This window comes from Schistocerca serialis, chromosome 2 (genome assembly GCF_023864345.2).
Source record: "Schistocerca serialis cubense isolate TAMUIC-IGC-003099 chromosome 2, iqSchSeri2.2, whole genome shotgun sequence".
Lineage (NCBI taxonomy): Eukaryota > Metazoa > Arthropoda > Insecta > Orthoptera > Acrididae > Schistocerca > Schistocerca serialis.
In genome coordinates, this window is record NC_064639.1 from 869,619,937 (window position 1) to 869,646,773 (window position 26,837).

General features: G+C 42.2%; 1 protein-coding gene across 1 annotated transcript in view; it reads left to right on the top strand.

Moving 5' to 3' along the window:
- The window catches only part of LOC126458188 (ryanodine receptor), a 740,760-nt gene that overhangs the window by 542,195 nt on the left and 171,728 nt on the right, over nt 1–26,837 (top strand). Inside the window, exons 64-70 of the mRNA XM_050095064.1 lie at nt 1,523–1,633; nt 1,770–1,872; nt 1,967–2,102; nt 6,114–6,195; nt 6,280–6,443; nt 6,928–7,117; nt 15,764–15,879. Coding sequence (XP_049951021.1) covers nt 1,523–1,633; nt 1,770–1,872; nt 1,967–2,102; nt 6,114–6,195; nt 6,280–6,443; nt 6,928–7,117; nt 15,764–15,879 — 902 coding nt within the window. The remainder of the gene's footprint in view (nt 1–1,522; nt 1,634–1,769; nt 1,873–1,966; nt 2,103–6,113; nt 6,196–6,279; nt 6,444–6,927; nt 7,118–15,763; nt 15,880–26,837) is intronic.

A 26,837-nucleotide genomic window follows, 5' to 3' on the forward strand; every position in this document is an offset into this window, starting at 1 on the left:
ACGGAGGACAGCGAAAGGTTGCAGAAAAGGGCAGCTCGTTTTGTATTATCACGTAATAGGGGAGAGAGTGTGGCAGATATGATACGCGAGTTGGGATGGAAGTCATTAAAGCAAAGACGTTTTTCGTCGCGGCGAGATTTATTTACGAAATTTCAGTCACCAACTTTCTCTTCCGAATGCAAAAATATTTTGTTGAGCCCAACCTATGTAGGTAGGAATGATCATCAAAATAAAATAAGAGAAATCAGAGCTCGAACAGAAAGGTTTAGGTGTTCGTTTTTGCCGCGCGCTGTTCGGGAGTGGAATGGTAGAGAGATAGTATGATTGTGGTTCGATGAACCCTCTGCCAAGCACTTAAATGTGAATTGCAGAGTAATCATGTAGATGTAGATGTAGATGGTGCACTGCAGCTGCCAGTTGAATCCAGTGTTGCCAGATAGAGATAAGTTTCCCACAGAACTGAATGTATCACCATTTTTAAGACTGGTGGAAATTTTAAATCAAACACTGAACATTTTTATATTAATTTTGAGTTTAAGACACACCTGAATTTTGGAGGCAATTTTTCGAAGAAAAATGTGCGTCTTGTAGTCCATAAAATATGGCAAATGGGTGCTTCTGTTGAAAAAAGAAAGGAAAGCAGACAAGAAGGGCAGCTACAAGGTCTCATTCATCTACGCAGAAACTGTATTGAGGAAAGCGTATATTGGAAAAAAGGAAGGAGATGGAAGTATGTCAGATCAAACCCTAATAACTAACAGTTGGCATAGATGTAAGAAAGTGATATGCAATTAAGTGCTGACTTAGAACTATACCAGAGCTTGGCACAGAACCAGTAACATTGTTCAGACATGTGTAATAATGCACAGAAGTAGGCACAAAATATCTGTATTGTTTGGGCATTAGTTTAGCAAGAAATCACTTCTCTGCAGTGTTGTTTAAATACACATTGTGATACTGTGCACAGAAAGATCAACAATTTCCAGTGTTAGACACTCTAGGAAAGACATTATGCTTAATATGAATGCTTATTCTTAAAATTCTGACAGTTTATTCCCCAAGATGAATCAAAAACCATTTCTTACCACAGGAATCTCACATATTACTCATGATGGTAAAATCCAAACAACTCAAGCTTTCACAGAGATGCACTTACAGTGGTTCATCCCAAACAACACATATGGAAAAAGATGGAGTAAAATTGTACCCAGTCTACCCTCCATACAATGCCTTCACTTTACAGGCATGTGTGCAGTTAGCTGACATTGGTCATTTGATTGTTGCTACAGCTTTTGTAATTCAGTCTTTATGACTTTTCACCACAGAGCCTGAATAATCGCACCACAGAGCCTGAATAATCGAGGGAGTGGATTAAGCTCTTCTATTACAATTTCACTATTGTTTAGGTTATGCATCAGTTTTTTCTTTCAATTTCCTTACACTTTCTAATGAATATTTCAGTTGTTTATCCCATTTGACATGTGTCTCTGACTTATTAAACAAAGCAATTTTTATATTCCAGCTTATTCTGCAAACTTGCTAGTTTGCTAAGATCTCGCCTGGCTGCCTTTGGAGCTGATGTTAGAATATCAGTCAGATGTCTGCAAGTCCTAGTCAAGAGCATTGATGCAAAGTAAGGCTTGGCAAACCTTCACAGAAAATATTAATAAATTTCAAAATGTTAGAATACAAAGCTTAAAGATTTACTAAAAATAGATCGTCTTTATATTTCTCATTATGCCACAATAATGTCTGTTTTTGTTCTGTAGGTCTCTCGTGAAGAACTGTCCAGAATTCATCCGAACATCAATGCTTACATTTTTCAATAATGTTGCTGATGATCTTGGACACACAATACAAAACCTGCAGGAAGTAAGTAGTAACAGAATGTTCACAATGACCTTATAATTTAAAACTATTGGAACATGAAACTACCATAATCAAACTTACTTTCCTCTTTGTGAAGGGCCGTTATAGTCACCTGCGAGGGACTCACCTGAAGACATCAACTTCATTGTCCTACATTAATGGAGTCGTTCTCCCTGTTCTTACTGCAATGTTTGATCATCTTGCAGCCTGTGAATATGGAAGCGATCTCTTATGTAAGAAAATTTATTTTTTAAAATCAAATTGAGAATTGATAAGGTGGAACAAAGTCACACATACTTTGCCTGTAAATTCTTCTGTGAGAAATTAAGAGTAACATAATTACTTATTTTATGATTTCTGATGTTTTCTTGCCATGATGGTTTGATTTTGAGGTTCCACTTGAGTTTTTGTTGTTATTTTAGTTCAGAATATTGTGAAAGTTGACCTTGTCATCTTCATCAGATGCTTTAAGCAGGACACTGACGTGTGGTCACTGCTTGGACTTCAACCAAACTCCAGTCAGCTGTCACTGAGTGCTACTGAAGTGTAATCATGAAATGAGAAACAACATTAGCTTCACAGTCCAGGCTGCAAATGTTACCGGGATAGTATGAATGTCAGTAAACATTATGACCACAGGTGAGGGTTTCAATTTAAACATGGCTTGTGGTCCAGTTCTCAGTTTTGCTGTCTCATTTGTTGAAGCAAGAAACCTCTGAGGAAATGTATGTTTTATAAAGTAAAAACAAGAGGTACAAAAAATCAAATGTACACTGAAGACTGTAGCAGGTGCTAGGAGTCTAACTTAGTGTGATCTACCACAGTGGTGTCAAGTCCTCACCAAATTAGACAAAACGCATTGCCAATGGCTTACAGTTTGTATCAGAGTGGAAGCAGGAGATGCATCTTCATATCTGATTGTGTTGTGCAGAATCCAAGCTATGGAGATCTCCATTGCCCAGAAATTCATTGAGCTACAGGAGATTCTTTGGGCCAGTCATCACTTTTCTCTCGAAGCAAATAGTGTGCTGTTAAATAGTAACCACTGTTTAAAAGGAACACTTTTTTTCTACCCAATCATCAGATTATTCAACATTTGGAAATTACTTTCCATCACCTCCTTAGTTCATACATCTGTCTGCTTCCCAAGAGTGAAATATGAAAGAGTAACAATATATTCAAGAGAACAACACAAAATGCAGGGTTTCAATTTAAACATGGCTTGTGGTCCAGTTCTCAGTTTTGCTGTCTCATTTGTTGAAGCAAGAAACCTCTGAGGAAATGTATGTTTTATAAAGTAAAAACAAGAGGTACAAAAAATCAAATGTACACTGAAGACTGTAGCAGGTGCTAGGAGTCTAACTTAGTGTGATCTACCACAGTGGTGTCAAGTCCTCAGCAAATTAGACAAAACGCATTGCCAATGGCTTACAGTTTGTATCAGAGTGGAAGCAGGAGATGCATCTTCAACTTCTGACAAGTTGAAAATAACTCGTCAACCATATGTGAGCAACACGTACTTTTGTCCTGATCTCCAAGCAGAACAATCGTACTCCCTCCAGGAGAACCCATTGGTTTTTACCACAGATTTATTGTACAAGAGATAAGCTCCCCAGTTCGTCAAGCAACTTGAACTGAACTTGTTCAGGATCATTTCTCAATAATGAAGTGAACTATCAGCTTTCAGCATACCACCAGTCTGGGGGAACAACAGTGTTCATCTTATGAATATAATGCAGATAATGAATGAGCTACAGCAATCTAGAATTTTGATAAACTTTCTCTGAATTTAGTCAGACCAAGGCCTCCAGGAAAATGACTCATTGGACCTGCATGCAAAGGGTGCAGCACACAAGGAGCACTTACTTAGCCCTAATTCCACTGCATCTGATTACATGCCTGATCTGAAAATGAGGAAGTATAATGAGTGGAAAGAAGAGTGTGAAGGAATGCTCAGGCAGAGAGGGGACAAGTACTATAATGTGCAACCTGCTTCTCCCACAAGATCATGGTTTACTATTTACTTATGGCAGATGACACGTAATGTCAGTGTTGAGGATGTGCTTTCTTAGTGAAAAGTTCGCCATGCACCTTCACAGGATGAGTGTTAGAGGCTCATTGTCTAGTTTGTGCAACTCAACCACAGAAGGTTATCCAAATCAAATATTATTTACATGTGACTGATATTGGTTTCAGCAAGTATTTACTAATATAATTTTTTGCAATAATTAGATGTACTACATATAAACATAGTCCTAACTGTATGGTATGTACACCAAACACTATTAAAATTAAATTAAAACAAAAATTCACTTGTAAATAAGAGCATAAAACCCATAAATGTCAGAGATTAAGCAGTGAGCACACTCATATAAGACCACTGCCTGCAGCATCCAGCAAATATGACTAGATTAGTTGTCAAAATATTGTGAACAAAAATGGAGTTGACAGCTCCACTGGAGACCTAAAAACATAAAGTCAGTGTTGTATTAATCTCAATAGGCATTAATCTCAATAGACATTTACTTTGAGATGAAGAAGCTTGCACAGGATAGGGTAGCATGGAGAGCTGCATCAAACCAGTCTCTGAACTGAATACCACAACAACAACAGGCATTTACATGAAGACATGAGTTATTTGAATGAGGAAGAGTAAAATGAATAGATTGCTACTCACCATAAAGATGACACATTGAGCTACAGGCAGGTGCAACAAAAAATACTGTTACACATCGTAGCTTTCGGCCAAAGCTGTCTTCAGCAGACAAAACCCACACACATTCACAAAAGCAAGCACACCTTACCCACATGACTGCTACCATTGGCAACTCTGACCCAAACGTGATTGTCACATGAATAGCAATCTGGATTGGGGCAGGGAAGGGGGAGGGATAGCAGGGTATGGGGGGGGGGGGATAGCACTATTTGGTGGGGTGTGCAGGTGCTAGAGACTACCAGGTGCAATGTTGGGAGGTGGGAGGGGGGTAATGGAATTTTCTGCTCCCCATTTCCCCCCTCCCCAGGAAAGGAGAGGAGCAGGGAAGGGGAAAGGACAGGTGAGTACATTGGCAGAGGGTGGCACATGAAAAGGGTGAGGCAATGTGAAAAGGGAGGAGGTCATAGGATTATGAGGTGGAAAGTGTTGGGTGGAGGTTTTGGGGACAGTAGTTTACCATAGGCTGAGATCGGGATAATTTCTGGAGCAGAGAATTTGTTTTAAGGATAACTCCCATCTGGACAGTTCAGAAAAGCTGGCAGTGGAGGGGATGATCCAGATGGCCTGGATTGTGAAGCAGCCATTGAAATCAAGCATGTTATGTTCAGCTGTGTATTGTGCCACAAGGTGGTCTACTTTGCTCTTAGCCACAGTTTGGTGGTGGCTGTTCATCCTGCTGGACAGCTAGTTGGTAGTCATTCCAGTATAAAAGTTTGTGCAATGGTTGCAGCATTTTATATTGGTATAACTACCAACCACTGTCCACCAGAGTAAACAGCCACTGTCAAACTATGGCCAAGAACAAAGTAGACCATCCTGTGGCACGATGCACGGCTGAACATAACATGCTCGATTTCAGAGGCTGCTTCACAACCCTGGCCATCTGGATCCTTCTCTCCACCATCAGCTTTTCTGAACTGTGCAGGTGAAAGTTGTACATTAAACAAATTCTCTACTCCAGAAATTATCCCAACCTCAGCCTGTGGTAACCTGCTGTCCGTGCACCCTCCACCCAAAAGTTTCTGCCCCCTCGTCCTATCGTCTCCTTCCTTTTCACATTCGGTCACCTTCTTTGTGTGCCACCCTCTGCCAATGCACCCACCCATCCTTTCACCTCCCCTGCTTGTCTCCTTTTCCACTCCATTCCTTTTCTGCTCCTTTCCTTTTCCGCTCCCTGTTTTTTTCTGTCACCCCACACCACAGCTCCCAGTGCTATGCCTGTCACCAATGGTAGTGGTCATGTTTGTGAGGTGTGCTTGCTAGTGTGAATATGTTTTTTTTTCTTTGAAGAAGAAGGCTTTGCCTAAAAACTATAATTTGCAAACAGTCTTTTTATTGTGCCTGCCTGCATCTCAATGGGTCATCTTTACTATGAAATATTGTTGATATTCTAAACTAGAGTTGTTAGAAGACTAGGATGTTTATTTAAGGTAAAAGTGCATGTAATTTATGTTTCCGCATGCAGATACTCTGGATGAGTATAATTTTATTCCCAAGAAGTTTCACTGTACATCTTTTTAATTTTCAGTGGATGAAATCCAGGTTGCATCATACAGAATGTTAAGCAGTCTCTACACTCTCGGAATTGATGCAACTCTGACTCATGATAGGTATGTGTGGTAATCATCATTAATCACATTAGGCATAATATGTTGCTTAAAATGGTTGTCTCTCATCAAAAAGTTGTTTTGCAGGAAGTACCTGAAGACTGAACTTGAGAGGCACCGCCCAGCACTTGGCAGCTGCCTTGGTGCCTTCTCTTCTACATTCCCAGTAGCATTCCTTGAGCCTCATCTAAACAAGCATAATCAGTTCTCACTATTAAATCGCATAGCTGACCATTCTTTAGAAGCCCAAGGTAAGTAGTATGTAATTTTCACAGTCAGAGATAAAATTGCCTAAAATCTTTATTTGCCAAAATGCTGTAATAACATCTTACAGAAATTCTTAGAAGTATCTTGTGAATTCAGAGATTTAGGAATGAGACATTCTTCTTGAACAGGTTGCCCAGTATGCATCATTTTTTTCATAAAGATAACATGCATGCCAATTTACTGCTCCTATAAATAACATTATTGCAGGGTGCTAGTGATTTTAACTGCACTGAAAGTCATCTCCGATTAGTGGTGTCCTTCAGTGACTCAGTACAACTTTCACCATTACCTATTTAACAATTTTCTTCAAATTTCTTTGTAAGTTGTTTTCTTTCAAGTTTATCATCATGTCAAATAAATAACAACATTTTGAAGTTGTTTGTATTTTAGTTGTGAAACTTAGTTAAAAAATATGTGGATTACTCTTATATAGTATTTTATCTGGATGTTTTGTTCAAAATTTGACAGATGTAATGGCCCGAATGGAACAAAGCATGCCAACTCTAGAAACTGTACTCAGTGATGTGGATCAGTTTGTTGAGTCTGACAAGTCACATGCAGATGCTCCACACATAATTGATGTAATTTTGCCTCTTCTTTGTTCATATTTGCCTTTTTGGTGGGCACAGGGACCAGACAATGTTAGTCCAACTGGGGGGTAAGTGTGCTGTCATTATGTGCTAAGGTATTTATGCATGCACTAATACTGGATTAAATTTACTGATTTTGCAATTAGTGTTTTTCTCAACCCTGAAACTAGTCCTGCTGCAAAACGCACCCCATGCATCCATCTACAACCATATACTGCACTGCTGATACTGATTAGGACTCCAGTCTTTAAGTCAGAGCCACTAGTGATTTATGCGATTTGTATGCCAGCACATGTATAGAATGTTCCAGGAGGAATGGTCAATATTCAGGGCTATGACAAGAATAATAACTCACCCTCTTTGCTCTATAATTAATAAATCACTTGAAGAAGGCCACTTTTGAGATGCCTTAAAGTACACAGAGGTAAAACCTTTTGTTGAAAAGAGACTCGAGGGACAATATGGGGAACTACCATCAAATCTCTCTTCTTCCAATTTTTTCAAAGGCATATGAAAAAGTGGTGGTAATGCAAATTAAAAATTTATAGAAAATAGATAAACATAATTTCAGTGAGTCTATAAGACTTTCTAAAAGGCAAAGCACTATAGAGCCCATTAATGAGTTTGTGAAAAAAATTAGTTTCACCTTAGACGAGTTGAGAAGAGTTGTAGGACTATTGTGAGATCTCTCAGCAGCCAGAGAGTGCGGTCATGTGTGAGAGTTGCATTTTCGTGAATATCTGTGTGTGTGTGTGTGTGTGTGTGTGTGTGTGTGTGTGTGTGTGTGTGTGTGTGTGTTTTCTGTCTCTGACGAAGGCCTTGTTGGCCGAAAGCTCATTTTCTGAAAGTCTTTTTGTTGTGCCTAGCTGCCACTGAGCATCCCCACTACATTGTAAGTAGCAACTATTATTCCATCCTGGATCATCCATTGTTGAAGGAAAGATATGGAATTGGGGGTTGCATTTTAGAGCAGTTTATGTCATACCTCCGAAACAGAAAACAAAGGGTAGTTATATCATCGAGCAAGGGAAATTCCTTCTCTAAAAGGATCATTATTTCATGAGGTGTTCCACAAGGGTCAATTCTCAGTCAAAATCTGCTTCTACTTTACATAAACGACTTGCCACTAAACATAAATTTACCCTTAGTTTTGTTCACTGAAGATACTCCCACCCTTGTCGAAAGCATTGTCTGGGAACATATTCTCTCAACTGTTACAAATCTACCAGAGAGCTTAGAAAACTAGTTCCATCTAAATGAATTGAAACTGAATATTGGAAAAACATTTTTGTTGCAGTTTAAAAACTTTAAAGTAAATTAAACTCACATTAATCATACAAAACCAAGAACTGAAAGAAGTGGGCTGTGTAAAAGTTTTAGGAATGCATCTAAACCAAAATTAATCCTGGTTTTGACTCATAAAGTATTTAGCAAGTAAGTTAAACAGCCTGACCTGTGCAGTGAAGACTGTGTCATATTCAACTAGCATGGAGATGAGAATAGTAGTTTACTACAGCTATTTTGAATCAGTTTTAAGGTATGGCATTATTTTTTGTGGTAACACAAGCAAAATTATTAGAATATTAAAGTTACAGAATCAATTGTTACAAATAGGTGTAATGCAAAAACCAAAAGAATTCTGTCACCCACTGTTAATACCCCTGTTTGTACATTTACAAAGTGATTATTGTTGTATACAGGATCATTATTCATAGACAATAACTTTAAACATCAGTACAGCTCTAGGAGCAGGGGGTATTTCATGCTTCCTACGCACAGATTACAGCTATATTCGAAACCCCAGAGTATATGTGCATGGAAATCTGCAACATTTTAAAAAAAGAAACAAATCCACAGTATGGAGTGGGGCAACCAAAACAAAAGTTACAAAAGTTATTAGGGCAGTAATGCTTTTTCTCCTCAGAAAATATTCTGAATGATAAAGTGAAAATCTGAGCAATCAAGCAAATGGTAGACACAATTTGTTAATTAAGCATACCAATTTTATGTCAAGTAACTGGCTGTAATAAGTATGTTTTTATATTAATGCTATTGTTGTATATTGTTCCTGTAACACATTTGAATTGTAATTGCAGTGTTGGTGAGTCCCCTGTACATTAAATCTATGATTTAATTTATAATGTTATGGGCCAATAAAAATTCTGATTCTTGTGAAACAAAAAGTCTAGAAAACATGATCTCTAAAGGGCATACCTCAAGAGCTGTAAGCACCTCTTCATTTTTGATACTGTGAAACAAATCTCTTTACAGCAGGCTCTTTGCTTCCCATATTTACAGGGGTGGTAGCATGGACCAAAACAAAAAAGAAATGTCTGCTAAACATGGGCTCTTAAGTGCATACCTTAAGAGCTGGAAGTACTTGTTCTTCTTCGCTGGTGTGAAACATTTCTTCTACTGAACAAGTGCTCATAGCTCTTAAGGTATACATTTTAAAGCCTATTTTTACTAGACCTTTTTGTTCAAAAGATCATTCCTTTCATATCCCTGAATATTCAGCATTCCTCCTAGGACACCCCATATACTCATTGTGCTGGTTTCATTGTAGAGATGAGTGCAGTAAAGCTAATTGAAGATATGGACAAATACAAATTATTCAGTTGCATGCATGCATTATCTCACGACTTACAAGACCTAAGTGCTAGTTAAACAGCACCAGACTTTTTGCACCCACCCCCATAGTAACAATTTTGCTCAAATTCCAAAATGGGTTTTACCCCCCAAAGCTCCTTCTTTTTTCCATTCTATCCCTTTGCTTTCTGACCCGTTTCCCAGCTTTATCCCCTGTACATGCTCCTCCTTTTCCATTTATTTTTCTAGCCCCATCCTAACACTTTCCTTCCCATTCTGTGTAGTGTTCCTATGTTAACTTATTCCCCCAGACTCTTCATTCAGTTGACTACCTCCACCTTCACTAGTTCCCCCTCCCCTCCTCCTCCTCCTCCTCCTCCTCCTCTTCCTCCTCCTGACAAGGTAAACAATAAAGCGAGGCTTTTACATCAGCTCTGATCTAACAGCCGTCCATTGCTCGCTAACCTATAAACTTTGAGCCTACAGGCACGATTCCCTTTGTCCTTACTGTCATTCCTCCTTGCTGCTTGCAGATTTCTCTAAATTTGATTCTGAATGGTCTCAGCTCCTCCCCCCCCCCCCCCCGCCCCGTCCCCCCTCCCCTCTCCTGCACACTTTGAAGAAAAGAACTGCAGTTCCATAGACAAGACCTTCCATAAGTATTTTGTGTGTATTTTTGTTAGATTTATTGGGAACTGTGTCTATTAAACATGATCATGCACCAGCCAAAATAGTTATACAAATTTAGAATTTATGTATTTAATTTTCCTTTATTCATAAGGGCTGCAGGTAATAATATATTTATTATCAACAAACATTTGTTATATCATATGAACAAAACAGTGTAGATCACATTTAAGAATTTGTAATAGCTGGAGTTACCAAATTAGGCCATCAGATTTAAAGCTAAAATACAGACTGTTTCTACCACCAGTGTAGGCAGTTGTGTTGCATTGTAACTGAAAAGATGTGGTCCATACCAGCTGATAATGGTAGCAACAGTCTGGTATTTAACTTTTAAACCTGAAGATGGGTTAAACTGGCTGAAACCAGTCATCACAACTTCTTAAAAAAATAATCTAGACAGTTCTGTTTATATAAAATAATCAAACTAGATCACTGACTACTCCGGCAACACAGTGCTGCCTTTCTGTAAACGTTTATAGGATAAGTGAATGTTATAACCTTTAATCACTAATAAAGTGCGTGGAGATACAAAAGTAGAAACACTCGCGGGTTACATGTTACTAACTCCGTATCTGTCACTCGACTGCCGGGCCGTGACATGCGGCCGGCGCCGTTCATAACCAGGTGGCGCTCCCGCGCTCGACCGAGCTGCGGAGCGCCTCTATCGCCGTGTTCGCGTACTAACGTAGCGGCAGTTTTGAATGTCGTAGCACTGTCACAACACTTTTCCCCCCTTGAAAAAAAACGCTCACTTTCGTGGAGACACGGACAGTGCGGAGACATCCATGGCCTGTTGGGAGGTCCCGAGAAGATCCCGCGGAGAAACACGAGAGTATGGTCGAAAATGTCCAGAACGGAAGCTGGCGCGTGGAACGTGCCTCCTGGACGAGATGATGGGTGAAAACTCCGGAGCAGCATCCATAGGTGTCGTGGACCTGGGGGTGTGCTCCAGCGAGATGGGTCCCGGAGAAGGCGGCGTCGCGACTGGGGCCGGTTCCGGCGTACTCGGAAGCGGTAGCGACGGCGGCGGCAGCAACACGCCCGGAAGATCGGCAGCAGCGACAGGACTGGCTTCTCGGGCTGGTGGAGACGAAAGAAGGGGCGGTGGTACCGGCGTGGCCACCACTCGTGGGCGCATCTGGTCGTAATGGCGAACAACCATGCCGTCGTCCGTACGTATTTCACAAAGCCGGCGGCCGCGAAGAGCCTGGACCACCCCTGGAATCCATTTAGGGCGAGATCCATACCCCCGTGCCCACACGTCGGCGCCCACCGGGTATTTTCCCGCACTAGGGGACACAGTACAAGGCCTGACAGGGTGAAGTAGATGCAGTAGGGTGCGCGGTTGGCGGCCATGCAAGAGTTCAGCAGGGCTGCGATCACCCAGAGGCGTGAAGCGATAAGAACTCAGAAATTGCAACAGAGCGTCATCTGTGGAAAAATCACTAAGGAATTTTTTCATTTGGCTTTTGAAAGTGCGGACAAGGCGCTCGACCTCCCCATTCGATTGCGGATGGAAGGGCGGTGCTGTAACATGATGAATCCCTTGTCCAGTACAAAAATCACGGAAGGCCTGCGAAGAGAACTGAGGGCCATTGTCCGTGACAATCGTGGATGGAAGACCTTCTAGCGCAAAGATTTTTGACAAAGCCAGCGTCGTCGCCGCAGTGGTGGGCGACGGACAGCGAACAACAAACGGAAACTTCGAGAAGGCGTCAATCAACAGTAGCCAATAAGTGCCGAGGAAGGGGCCGGCAAAGTCAGCGTGCACCCGTTCCCACGGCTGCACCGGATCAGGCCACGGAGAGGGCAGAGTACGAGGCGCAGCCAGTTGTTGAACACACTGATCACACGCAGCGACCATGTGGGCGATGTCCGAATCGATACCGGGCCAATAAACGTGCCTGCGGGCCAGGGACTTAGTCCGAGAAATCCCCCAATGGCCCTCATGCAATAGTTTGAGAACAGCTTTGCGAAGAGAGGCGGGCACCACAACCCGTGGAGATGCGCCATCCGTGGCCAGAAGAACAACACCCTCACGAACAGACAGACGAAGGCGCAAGGCATGGTAGTTGCGAAGGGGATCCGACGCCCGGCCCTTGGTCCTGTCCGGCCAACCCCACTGAACAAAACCAATCACCTGACGCAGGACCGGATCCCGCGCAGTAGCCGACGTGACCTGCGAACCTGTAAGTGGAAAACCCTCGACCGCACGACGTTCTTCCTCATCAATGTGGAAACAGAGGAGTTCATCGCGATCGAAAACCGGGTCGGGGCCCATCGGCAAACGCGACAACGCGTCAGCGTTGGCTTGCTGGGCCGTGGGGCGATAGTGAATCTCATAGTGAAAACGAGACAAGTATAAGGCCCAACGTTGCAGGCGGTGAGCTGCCTTATCCGGAAGCGACGCCGAGGGGCTGAACAGAGAGACCAGCAGTTTGTGGTCGGTGATGAGGTGAAACTTAGAACCATACAAAAAAACGCTGAACTTTTTCAGAGCATAAATGATAGCGAGCGCCTCCTTTTCTATTTGAGAGTAACGCCGTTGGGCATCGTTGAGGGTCTTGGAAGCGTAGGCGATGGGTCGTTCCGACCCATCCTCATACCGATGGGCGAGAACAGCCCCTAGGCCATACTGGGACGCGTCAGTCGCCAGAACCAAGTGCTGACCTGGACGGAATGTGGCAAGACAAGGCGCCGACTGCAAATGAGCCTTCAGGCGGACAAAAGCCTGCTCACACTCGGCGGACCAACAGAAAGGAACGTTTTTTCGTAACAGCTGATGCAGAGGATGAGCCACCGCCGCCGCGGAGGGAATGAATTTGTGATAATAAGCAACCTTGCCTAGAAACGCCTGAAGTTCCTTGACCGTAGACGGCCGGGGTAGAGCGGTAATGGCCGCAACGTGCTGTCGTAGAGGACGTATACCCTCACGGGACAAGTGGAAACCAAGATACACAATGGAGGGTTGGAAGAACTGAGACTTGTCCAGATTGCACTTCAACCCTGCTGAATGCAGAACCCGAAACAGTGAACGCAAATTGCGAAGGTGCTCCTCAGTGGAGGCCCCCGTGACAACAATGTCATCCAGGTAGTTGATGCAGCCGGGAACGGAAGCCGTGAGCTGTTCCAAAAACCGCTGAAAAATGGCCGGCGCGCTAGCGACGCCAAATGGTAACCGCTGGTACTGATACAACCCACAAGGAGTGTTGATGACGAGAAATTCCTTGGAAGATGCATCCAGCGGCAACTGATGGTACGCCTCCGATAAGTCAAGTGTGGAAAAGAACTGGCCCCCAGCGAGCTTGGTACATAACTCCTCAGGACGGGGAAGAGGATAAGTGTCAATGAGGCTTTGAGCATTGACAATGGCTTTAAAATCACCACACAATCGCAGACTCCCGTTCGGTTTAGAAACCACCACGATGGGCGATGCCCATTCGCTGGAGGTAACAGGAAGGAGAATCCCCGAAGCCGTTAACCTGTCTATCTCAGCTTTGACAGGCGCACGCAACGCCATCGGAATAGGGCGTGCCCGGAAAAACTTAGGGCGAGCCGTAGGTTTAAGAGTAATGTGGGCTTCAAAATCCTTGGCCCGACCCAGACCCGCAGAGAACACGGACGAGAATTCAGAACACAAGCCATCCAGCTGTTGATACGGAACGTCCTCAGATATGAGGTGCACATCATCATCAATGGAAAACCCAAACAACTGGAAAGCATCATAACCGAACAGGTTTTCAGTGCCCGCATGATCCACCACATAAAACGTGAGGGGCCTAACAACAGACTTGTAGGCAGTGGAAGCATCAAACTGGCCAACGATAGGAATTTTCTGCTTATTATAAGTTCGTAGATTTCGCGTAACTGGAGACAAGGAAGGGGAGCCTAACTCCAAATACGTGCGAGAATTAATGAGAGTTACTGCAGAGCCAGTGTCCACTTGCATGCGAATGTCTTTATCCAGAACACGAACAGTAACAAACAACTTATTCGTTTGAGAAAGCACACAGTTAACATCCATGTCCGATGCCTCGTCCTCGTCGACAGGAACTTTAGGGGACTGACACACAGAAGCAATGTGGCCTTTTTTCCTACATGAATTACACGTGGCCCAACGTTTTGGACACGCGGCTCTGTCATGCTGTACGAAACAACGTGGACAAGAAGGAAGGGCGGAACGAGCCTGCTTCTGTGGTTGCTGTTTTCGCTGCGAGCGTGGCGGCCCAACGCGACGTTGTTGACGCGAGTGCACCGCCGCCACATCGTCGTTTTCCTGTGGAACAGGCACATTGTCTGCGTCGAAAGTGGTGTGTACAGCGCCTACATCACACCACGCATCTATTTGCGCACCAGCAGCGTGAGACACTTCAAACGATTGAGCGATGCTGAGAACTTCCGACAACGACGGGTTTGGCAATTGTAAGGCACGTTGCCGAACTTCTTTATCAGGAGCAAGCCGTAAAATAGCGTCCCGAACCATTGAATCAGTGTAAGACTCATGATGAGTGTCCGTGACAAACTGACATTTCCGACTCAGACCATGTAGTTCCGCCGCCCAAGCCCGATAAGATTGATGGGGCTGTTTACGACACCGGTAGAAAGCCACGCGGGCGGCAACGACATGGGTGTTTTTTCGGTAATAGTTAGACAATAAGTCGCACATTTCTTGGAAGGACAGAGAGGCAGGTTCCCGCAGAGGGGCTAACTGAGATAACAGCTGATAGATCCGTGGGGAAATCCAGGATAGAAATAACGACTTACACATAGGAGCGTCGACAACACCGAAAGCCAAGAAGTGTTGCCGCAAACGCTTCTCATAATCCTCCCAGTCTTCAGCGGCCTCGTCATAAGGAGGAAACGGAGGCGGAGAAGAGGAAGACAGACGATGAGTAAGCGACGTCGACAACACCTGAATAGCAGCCGTCAGCTGTGTTTGTTGCGCCTGAATAGCAGCCGTCAGCTGTGTTTGTTGTTCAATAAGCGCTTGCATAAGCTGTTCCATGTCTGCCCCGACACGAACACACAAGGCCACAACGCAGGGAAAAAAAATATCCGACCTCGTCGCCAAAAAGTGTTATAACCTTTAATCACTAATAAAGTGCGTGGAGATACAAAAGTAGAAACACTCGCGGGTTACATGTTACTAACTCCGTATCTGTCACTCGACTGCCGGGCCGTGACATGCGGCCGGCGCCGTTCATAACCAGGTGGCGCTCCCGCGCTCGACCGAGCTGCGGAGCGCCTCTATCGCCGTGTTCGCGTACTAACATAGCGGCACTTTTGAATGTCGTAGCACTGTCACAACAGTGAACCTTATATGATTTACAAGGTGACTTTGAGTGCTTCTCACTGGCACTGTAATTGTAAATGTGTATTAGACTACTTTTCATATGTCAGTTTTTCTCACTTACTAATAACTTTTGTTTGTTTTACAGAGCTCATGTGTCGATGGTAACTAGTGAACATATGAACCAGCTGTTGAAAAATGTTCTGAAATTGATAAAAAAGAATATAGGCAATGAAAGTGCACCTTGGATGATAAGGATAGCAGGTATTTGTTTTGTGTTGTGAGATAAGTCCATGGTAATGTTTACCTATCATGTACATTTAAGAAGAATGACAATTAGACATATTTCATAAATCAGTGTCTACAATTAAACCATAAGCAAAATCTCTCAGAAGAAAACAGAAGAAAAGGAATTGGAGAAAAAGGTTGTGTCAACAAAATGGGAAATTCAATCATAAAACTGAACCAATACCAACAGAAAAAGGAAAGCTACCAAATACCCTCAACTGGACAAAACATAGCAGCTTCTCCAAGTGGGGTAGCAGTGGATGTACGAAATGACCTTGACCTTGAGTATCAGGTTCCAGTTCTGGTGTCAGGTTACAGCAAAGGCAGTCACATGATTTATCTTCAGGGTCACCTCTCCTCCCCCCTCCCCCCTCCCCACCCCACCCCTCCCCTCCCCTCCCCTCTCCTCCTCCACTTTTCTCTTTGCCAGTCGCATGTCAATGATGTCATACACTGTTGCTCTCAGCCAGTAGCTGTGGGGCTCCACTGCCTGTGGCAGTTTACTCTCACCAATAGGAGTCATTCAAGGTCTGTATGTCATAGAAGAAAGGAGAAGCACTAACAGCAGGGATAAGCATCTCCCGGCAGAATACGAAGAAGAAGAAGACTGCCACATTTGAAAGTAAGTAGCTGTCCATCCATTATTATTATCACCCACCCCCACCCCTTCGCCTTGCCCGAATAGGCCTCAGAAGGCCAAATGATGCCAACTGACCGCTGTGTCCTCCTCAGCTGATAAGTGTCACTGGATGTGGATATGGAGGGGCATGTGGTCAGGATACCGTTCTCCCAGTCTTTATCAGATTACCTGACTGGAGCCGCTACTTCTCAATCAAGTAGCTCCTCAATTAGCCTCAAAAGGGCTTAATGCATCCCATTTGCCGACAGTGCTCGATAGGCCTGAATGGTGACCCAAGCAAGTGCTGACCAAGCCTGACAGCTCTTAACTCCAGTGATCTGATGGGAACCAGTGTTACCACTGCGGCAAGGGTGTTAGCTATTATTATTATCTTCACTTTCTCAGACGTTAAGTCCGGTTAAAAATGGAGTGACGCGGACCTTGATCAAGCGTCACTTCCTTTTAACTGTACGGTATGTGTTATATTGCATTTAGGAACTTTCGGGTAATTGAACATGTATCAATAATTACGGATTTCTGTAGCTGTATATATATGTTTGGATGTAGCTGTATTGCATTGATGTACTGGTGGATATTGTGTGGTATGACTCCTGTAGTTGATAGTATAATTGGTATGATGTCAACTTTATCCTGATGTCACATGTCTTTGACTTCCTCAGCCAGTTGGATGTATTTTTCAATTTTTTCTCCTGTTTTCTTTTGTATATTTGTTGTATTGGGTATGGATATTTCGATTAGTTGTGTTAATTTCTTCTTTTTATTGGTGAGTATGATGTCAGGTTTGTTATGTGGCGTTGTTTTATCTGTTATAATGGTTCTGTTCCAGTATAATTTGTATAATTCCAGTATTAACCTGGGCCCACTGAATGGTAGGCAAGCACATTACCATTCAACTAAGCAGATGAACAGAATCCTTTAGAAAATCTACATTGAAGTCATCATACACTCTTAACTGTTTGCTGCTGTCTGATAGATAGTGCAGTAAGGAATCCAGATTCCTCATAAACAGTTCAAAATTTCCTAGTGTGAATTAAAAGTGAACTATTTTCCAGTATTAATTCGCAAGCACACACATTATTATTATTATTATTATTATTATTAATATTTTCATTTATACTTATGCTTTATTATTTATTTTAAGAGTGTAGTATTAGAAAATGGCACCAGATATGCAGTGAAAAATTATGTAACCTCAGCTTGAAACTCAAAGATTTGCATTGTGTACATAAAGTGGTACACGCATATCCACTGAGGAGTATCCATATTGTAAGACACTATGTTATTTATGCTAACTAATTGTGCATCATGATCAGAAAGAGCATTTGTTACTGGGTAAAGAGTTTTTTTCTTGCTTCAACATTATCAGTTAGGGTCCTACCGTCTTTAGACACCTATGCTGGGAAGTTAATTACTGAGATCAAATTGTAGAATCCAAATAAGTTTTCCAGGTGCAAGTCTTATTTCAAGTGATGCCACATTGGGTGACTTGCACATTGTTGGTGATGAGATGATGAGGGCAGTACAACACCTAGTCTACGGGTGGAGAAAATCCCCAGCTCATCTGGGAATTGAACCTGGGCCCACTGAATGGTAGGCAAGCACATTACCATTCAACTAAGCAGATGAACAGAATCCTTTAGAAAATCTACATTGAAGTCATCATACACTCTTAACTGTTTGCTGCTGTCTGATAGATAGTGCAGTAAGGAATCCAGATTCCTCATAAACAGTTCAAAATTTCCTAGTGTGAATTAAAAGTGAACTATTTTCCAGTATTAATTCGCAAGCACACACATCTTTATGCTGTCACTACAAAATCTATTTGTCTCAATGGTTTTGAATTTGTGTTCTATCTTAATATACGTAGCAACTCCTCCTTTTCCCATGTTAGTTCTGCATCAGTAAGCTGCTGTTGTGTAATCTTTTATATGTAAAGTATCTAACCCTGTGGTTACATGGTGCTCAGACAGGCACAGGATGCCTAATGCCTATCTTTTTAGAGCTTTGTAAATTTTCCAAACAGACAAGAAGCTCTTCTACATTATTACTCAACCCTCTGATATTTTGGGTTGACAGAAGCTGACCTTACTTTTTTGGTCGTTCTGTCATTTTCACTTCTTTCCAAACAGGGTGTCTCAATCTTAATTCTAACCTAAAAGAGGTACCTCGTATATTATCTGCAAGAAGCTCAGTCAAATCTATTTTTCCTCTGTATGTCCATCTTTCTATTGCTGGTTGTGGGACTCAGCTGTTCAATACAGGATGTCAAATTAGACACCTTTCAGCTGTCTAGTTTCCAACCTTACTTTATTTGCCAACCAGTTTCAGCATTTTATTACGCCATCTTCAGTGCCCTTGACTGCAACTGCCAGCAGTGTTACCTCTCTACTTATTTGCGAGGTGACAGGAGCTGGGTCTTATCTTTCACTCACCAGTGGACTTATGTCAGGATGGGTGTACAGATAATTTGCATGTGCAAGTGTCATGTCTTGGTGTCTGCAAACACTGTGATGTTCATGTACATTAATTTTTAGTGTTTCGATGTATGGGTGTGTGTCAAACTTACCACAGTGCCAGCAGCATGGGTTTTGTGTGTGTGTGTGTGTGTGTGTGTGTGTGTGTGTGTGTGTGTGTGTGTGTGTGGCAGTGTGATGCTTTCTGGATTATGGAGTGTATCTGTGAGCTAATGGATTTATGCCTGTACAGTCTTTCAGTGTAAGTCTATGTATCTAATTTGCGCATCAAAACAGGGAGCAGCAATATTGGCATTAGCAAATTTTTGCTATACAGCAATCACTTCCACCATCATCTGCCAATAGTTGGCAGATGATGATTGAAGTGATCTCTATAGGAAAAATCTACTAGTACCAGTATTGCTGACCCCTGTTTTGATCACAATTGAGGTAGAATCTTCCTATAAGTTGGTTAGGGGCCTAAAGATGGCATAATAAAACGCTAAAACTGGTTGCCAAATAAAATAATGTTGGAAACTAGACGGCTGAAAGGTGTTTAATCCTCTCCTATTCAGGTATAGGCCATGTCCATTATATCCCCATCTCCCAATTGTAGCAACAGGTACTGCACTTGTATCAGATTTCATTTCAGTCAGCAGTAGCTGACAGAGCTCACAGTGTTGTTAACCCAGGGCTGGTCATGAAGCTGCAGGGCCTCCACAAAACTCACACAATATCCTCTAATCGTGTAATGTAATTTTTATTGGTAGTGTGATTATGTATTCTACTTTTAACACTCGTAGCCGAATGTGATGTCATGATCACATGGTCAATTTATAATACAGACATTGCAGTTTATAAGCCACAAGAAATAGTTGCTGTCATCCATTTGTAATCTATGCATATTCCACAGTAGTCTTTTGCAGTCCTTAGTATTCTTGGTGATCGTGGATGAGGAATGATGGCAATAAATATTACTATAATTTATTAGGTAAAACACTTTGACATTACAGTATGTAGCCAAATACTATAAATTATGTCATTAATCTGCAAAACTGCCAGTACCAAAGTCACACCTATCTCACGTTAAACAAATAACTCAATGCAACAAGTACATATCTGTGTGTGATGTCGCTATAAGGCTGTTTCTAGTGTATTCGTAAATAAATGATGGAGGAAAATCCAGTCACAGCACACTGCTAAATGTACACTGTAAAAACAATTACTCCAGCCAACATAGGATAGGAACAGGATAGACAAGCAATTTATTTAAGACAAATTAGAAAAGGGCAGATGCTGGAGGCCTACACGTAACTGTCCACACTGTCAGCCAGCTGGGAAGACACCTACGTAGTCTCTTGTTGTCGCAAAGTGTCTCGCATTCACAGCTCAGGCATGTGCCAGCTGCCACTGTCTTGCTTATATGTATGTCCTACAGTGTGCAACTGAGGGGAACCGCAGCATTCATGCACTGTCTCTCAATAAACAGGCAGTGACCACAAGCCATCAACTAGCACATATGAGATGCTAACAGTTAGGAGGATCAGAATTACCAGCCTGTGTATCACTTTGACTAGTGATCGAATTCTCCACCCCATGTATCTGCCTGCTAAACGATATACAAATAGGTGCATTACAAAGACACTCATGCACGGTAGGTAGGAGGCACCAACAGGAAGCTGCCATGATACTGCTAGAAGCTTGTATCCAATCGAAACACCCAGCAGCTGAGGAGATTACAGCCAGTCTTAAAAAAATGATGTAATATATTAATAATACATTTTTCTAGTTATGAAGAATATATGCAAAAATAAAGTATTATTAAAATTCTGCATACAAGCAAAGCTACCCTGTACAGTAAACATTTTGTTTAAACCAAGCATATTTGGGGGGGGGGGGGGGGGGGGTATCCATCCAGCAAGCAGATTCTATCTCACATGCCTTGACTGCACCCACCAGTGGTGTTACCTCTCTACTTATTTGCATGACGACAGGAGCTGAACCTTAGCTTTCACTCACCAATGGACCTATGTCAGGGTGGGGGTACAGATAATTTGCATGTGCAAGTGTCATATCTTGGTGGCTGCAAACACTGTGATGTCCATATACGTTAATTTCTAGTATTTTGTTAAAAATAATTGCTGGCACCTTCTTTTGCATATTTGGAAAATAATGCTGCACAATGGAAAGCACCTTTGATGCATAATAATAGATGGGCTGTTGAGTGCTATTCAGGTTCCGATGAGAGAGGATGGCAGTAACTCCTTACTGGGATCCATTACAGGCCAGGGTGAAAGATTTACCCCTTATAAAGGCTGCCAGACAGGTAGCAGAGCACAAATACTGCTTAAGAAACTGAGAACCCCCGTTGACAATCCGCAGACCAGACAACTTTAACTTCCTTCTGGCAAAGCCAGTTAAGACACTGGCATATGTTTTCAGGCTGGGAAATGAAATGAGAATAATGTGAAATATTACCCAAAACAAGACTAGAGTTCCTTCATTTTCTTGGACGCCGATAGGTTGATGATGGCTTTGATGTGGTCATCTGTGGGATGAGACAATCTTTACTATACACCTGAACCAAAAACTGCACCTTCAGGGAGAAAAAGCTACACTTCTCCAGCTTGCAATGGAGGCCATTCTCCAGGAGGCATTCGAAAACCAGCTGAAGGTTTTGTAAATGCTCTCCCAAGTAAGCCCTGTGACCCACGTGTCATCAGGGTAACTGATGCAACATGGAAAGTCCTGAATCAACTGCTCCAAATACCATGGGTAAATTCCCCATGGCGACAAAAGTCCAAAAGGCAAACAATTAAACTGACAATGCCCAAAGGGGGTGTTGAGATCTAGGAAAGTCCAAGAAACCCTTTCCAATGGCAAAGTGATTTGGGAAAATACTGCCCCCTCCCCCAGGACAGCTCCACCGACAATTTGGTCTGGCACAGAATGAGATATGAATCTCCAATCTGCAACACATCACACATTGACTGTCTGCTTAAAATCGCTGCTAAGGTGCATAGTGTTGCCGGGTGTCTGAGTTACCACAAAAGGAGTGGCCCACTGACTCGACAAAATAGGAGAAACGACACCTTGATGTTGCCAGTGTTGCAACACAGCCTTTACCTTGTCACACATGACAAAGGGAATGGCATGGGCTGACAAAGTTTGGATACCGCTGTCAGCTTAAGAGAAACATATACCCCGAAATCTTCTGGTTGGCCCAAGGTATTCTCAGACAACAGGCTGTAGAACCACAGTAAGAAGTCCAAATCTTGAAAGAAACAAATTGAGACACTAAATGCACTTTGTCAGTGACCTGGAAGCCAAAAACAGAAAATGCGTCAAGCCCAAAGATATTTTGCCGCTATGGTGAATTAACCACTGAAACAATAAGTTTCCGTTCCATCTTCTTATAACATGTGGAGACAGAGAATTGTCCCCACAAAGGAATGCACTGTTTACTATAAGACACAACCTGACAGACTGACAATTGCAAACCCAGACACGCCAAGGGCCTCTATGTATCTAAGTTAATTAGGCTGCCCATCACTCCTGTGTCTACCTGAAATTTGACTGGCTGCCCATCCACTACCAACATCAGCAAAATATGCCGGGGTGACACACGTGAGGCATCAGAGGCAGCCCAGAGACCAGTGAAACCACAGGGGCATTGGTTGCCTGATTAACGGCCCATTGATTGTCACAAATAGTAACTATTGCCAAATGTTATCTGTTGGCATAACCCGCACATGGACTCCATGCATGGGCAGTCACTTCGAACATGCAGCAAATGACAATCAGGGCGAAACAACTGGCCCACTCAAAGAGAGGAAGGAGAATGATGCTAAGGACCCAAAAAATGTCACTGGCAGGAGTTGCAAGAGCAGTGCGAACCCACTGAGCTGAGCAAGGGCAAGCACAGCCAGTGGCATGATGTCACTGCACCAGAATCAACGGCAGCAACACACGGTGACTCAGCTGGATGCGAGGCCACCTAGGGTCTCCCTCAGAGAACTGGAGCCTGTTTACCATGCACACCCCATTGCTCATGTGATTCCATGATTTGCTCAACGTCAGCTAAAGAAGGGTTGGATGAGATCAACATCCTAGTCTGAACTTTGAGCTCAGGAGCTAACCTGACAGTCATGTCCCAAATTAGTGAGTCTGCATAAGAGGTAGCACATTTGGGACACTCAAACTGACACTTGCTCAAGAGATCCTGCAATTCAGTGATTCAGGCTGCATAGGACTGCCCAGGGAAATTGCAGTGCTGGTTAAATTGCAACCATGTCCCCACAACATGGTTTTGATATCCAGACTACACCAGAAGCAATCAAGAAAGCTCATCAAAGGTAAGTTTCTCAGGCTCTGTGGAAGGCATCAAATTTTGGACAACTTTAATAAATCTGTGCTGTTGGACAACAACAAGGCAGTTTTATCAACTGGATGAATGATACATCTTACCTGACATTGTAGCAAGAACCGGTGCAGGTAATTCTCCCATCTTACTGTTAAACCATCAAAACTAGCAAATGGGACCAGGAGTGTCAGGGTCAGTGCTGAAAATGGAACAACAGGTGTGTGGCCACACGACTGGTGATGCAAGGGCGCAAAGCAAGTCCCCATTCTGGTTTATTAGTGCTTGCATCTGCTTCTGTTGTTGCTGCTGCTTCTTCAGCAGGCACAACTGTTCCTGTCAGCATCGCAGAAACACTGGGCATGTGGCGGCCCATGTTAACTCTAGAAAAAGGGAAAAAAATGAACCATGTGAGAGGGAAACAAACTTGTTGTGCGAGTTGATCTATGGGAAGCAAAGAATCTGAATCCACCTAGAGATAACCATGGGAACAACTCAGAATATGGCTGGTACAGACAGCTAATGGTTACTCAATCATCACAAACATCGAATGATACAGTAGGTGATGTCTGCCACTGTCGAACTCCGAGTAAGTGCTAGCCTGCGTGGCCTACTGCACCCTGCAGGTAAACACCTCCACCAGCTGGTCTGCCCATATTATGTGGTGTCTGCCCTCCATGGCAGGTTTCCACACCATCCTATTGCGCTAACCGTACCAGCTCATCTCCATTGTGACTACTGGTGGGGATAGTAAATTAGTTTCCCAGATATTTAAAAAAATTAAAAGTCTCACCATTTTTTATGTCACATAGGGATGTAAGTTATAAGTACTGAAGTGATGCTTAAGTTGTAAATATGTGTTGCATCCTTGCTTAGTAAAGTATTACCTGTTGCAATACTCAAATCTATCCACAGTGTCTTTTCTGCTATTTTGTTACCACACAAGGAAATGATCAACTAACAGGAGAAGTTTTTCCAATGACTGCGAGCAGTATGGGCAGAATGTCTCCCAGCAGCAAATGCTCTTTTTGGTGATGATGATTGTCCATACCAGTAGCAAAAACCTCTGGGAAGGTAGAGCTGATGTGGGCCATAGTTGCCAGTGCATCAGTGCAAATAAACATGTTACACAGTCTTGGGTCAGTTGACGACATAGCAAGGATCTGACTCCAGTAAGATGACACACAAAACACACACACACACACACACACACACACACACACACACACACACTCAGCAATGAATCTAAGGACTGATTGTAGGTAAAGTAACATATTAATTCTAATGTCCCAGATTTTCCCATTGTAAGACATATGTGGGGAAGAAGTAATATGTTGCTGCTGCATATACGCTTTGCCTCTGGCTATACTTCATATTTGAGCTGTCTAGCATAGCTAAATTATTAACTAATAAACCCTTACTCCATATTTATATTTTCCATTTTGTCCATATTTTTATAAATATTCTTTGTGTAAATGTGCAAGAATATAGTATGCTCTTATTGTGTAACCTGCCAAGCCTCCTTAGCATCCAGTAGTGATTTGGATCCCTCCACCAAGCCAGAGAGATTCCACAAAATCTCTGCAAGATCACTTCTTCTTCCAAATGACAACCCTGAAAGAAAACTTCTATCAACATACAATGCAAACTATCAAAGCCAAACTTGTTCATAATCCATCATTTTATCTGATGTAATAACTGTTCAGTAGGGCAGATGGTACTTGGTATACATTTTTTCCTTAATATTATCTTAATATTACAAAGCACCTGTTTGATGCAACAGATCAAATAGACTTAGGTAATTCCATATGATTTTAATATTAACTAATTTTTGCTTCATATTAAATGACACTATAATAGATGGAGTGTTGTCTGAAGTCTTAATACATGTGAGAAACATGAAAGGAGGATTCAAATATTGATGTCGAGCACTTTAAACCTGATGGACACTTTTAAGGTATCCCAATGGTAAAGTCATGCACTAACGATGTAGGGACAAGTATTCGTAAGTGTTTGTTCCATTGTGCTAAGTGTTTATTTGTGTGTCTTTGGAATTCTGAGAAAGAGTTGACAAAATTGTAAGTAGTAAGAGAGAGATGTGATCATTTGTCAGTGTATCATATTGCCTTACAGTATGGATACCCTTCAGTGAGTGCACATGTGCCATTATGTATATAATGCATATCTTTGAATTTAAAGTTCAGGGTATATAATTTCTTTTACTACATATCTGACACCATTTTCTAATACTACACTCTGACAATAAATAACAAAGCATAAGTCCAAACGAATATATTAATACTACTACTACTAATAATAATAATAATAATAATAATAATAATAATGTCGATGATTACGATGATGATGATGATAATAATAATAGTAATAATAGTAACAATGGATGGACAGCTACTTACTTTCAGACATGACAATCTTCTTCTTCTTCTGTTCTTCTGCCCTTCTTCTTATTCATCTTCTTTTTCCTATTCTGCCAAGAGGTGCTGGGTGCTGGCTGATTCCTGCTGTTTGCATTCCATCCTTCACTGTGCTGTACAGATCTCAAATGATTCCTATTTGTCCAGAGGATATTGCCAAGAGAAGTGGGGGCCCACGACTATTGGCCAAGACCAACAGCGCATGACAATGTCAACACATGATTGGCCAAGAGAAAAGGAGGGGTGACCTTGAAGGTAGCCCAACAGTTGCCTCTGCTGTATACCTGACATTGGAAATGTAACAAGGTCATGGTCATCTCATACACCCACTGCTATCCTGCTTCCCCAGTGCTTAGTTTCTATTTCAGATTTCATGTTGTAATTGAGCAGCATGATATTGTTCATGAATTTCTATCACATGTGCAGAACTGCTATTACTATAATAAGTTCCTAATCATATCTGCACTTTTATCACAGCTGCTCTTTTATCTGCACTTTTAATGCTTTGCTTTTGTGTATAAATAGATGAATCCAATCATTTTGTTACATCATACTTATTTAGGCAGATTTAACATTTTTGAATTATAAAGTAGCTCATTCATTTCAGGGTGCTAAACTGTGACTGTCAAACCTAATTTGTCTACTTGCAATCACCAAAGTAAACATTGACTGCAGTTAGTTTAGACCTCAGTTTGCATCTTAGTCAAGTAGATTATTATACTTCGAACTTTATAACTGCTGTAAGATTACTTACTTACATAATTAGTTACATTCCATGTCCGGATGAGAACATCTGAATTCTCTTCGTCCAAAACTTTGCAGGTTTAATAGCTGCATAAAAATAGATCTTCTGCTGTGCAAGCAAATTCCATCTTTACCATATGAATAAATGTTCAAATGTCTGTGTTTCTCCACATCCACAGTGGTCATCTTCAGAGCAACTCAGCTTAACCATGTTTAATTGCATTTTGCACTTCCTGTGTTTAGTCTATTTAGTGCTTTCCATGTACTATACTGTAGTTGTTACACTCATGAGATTTACTGCA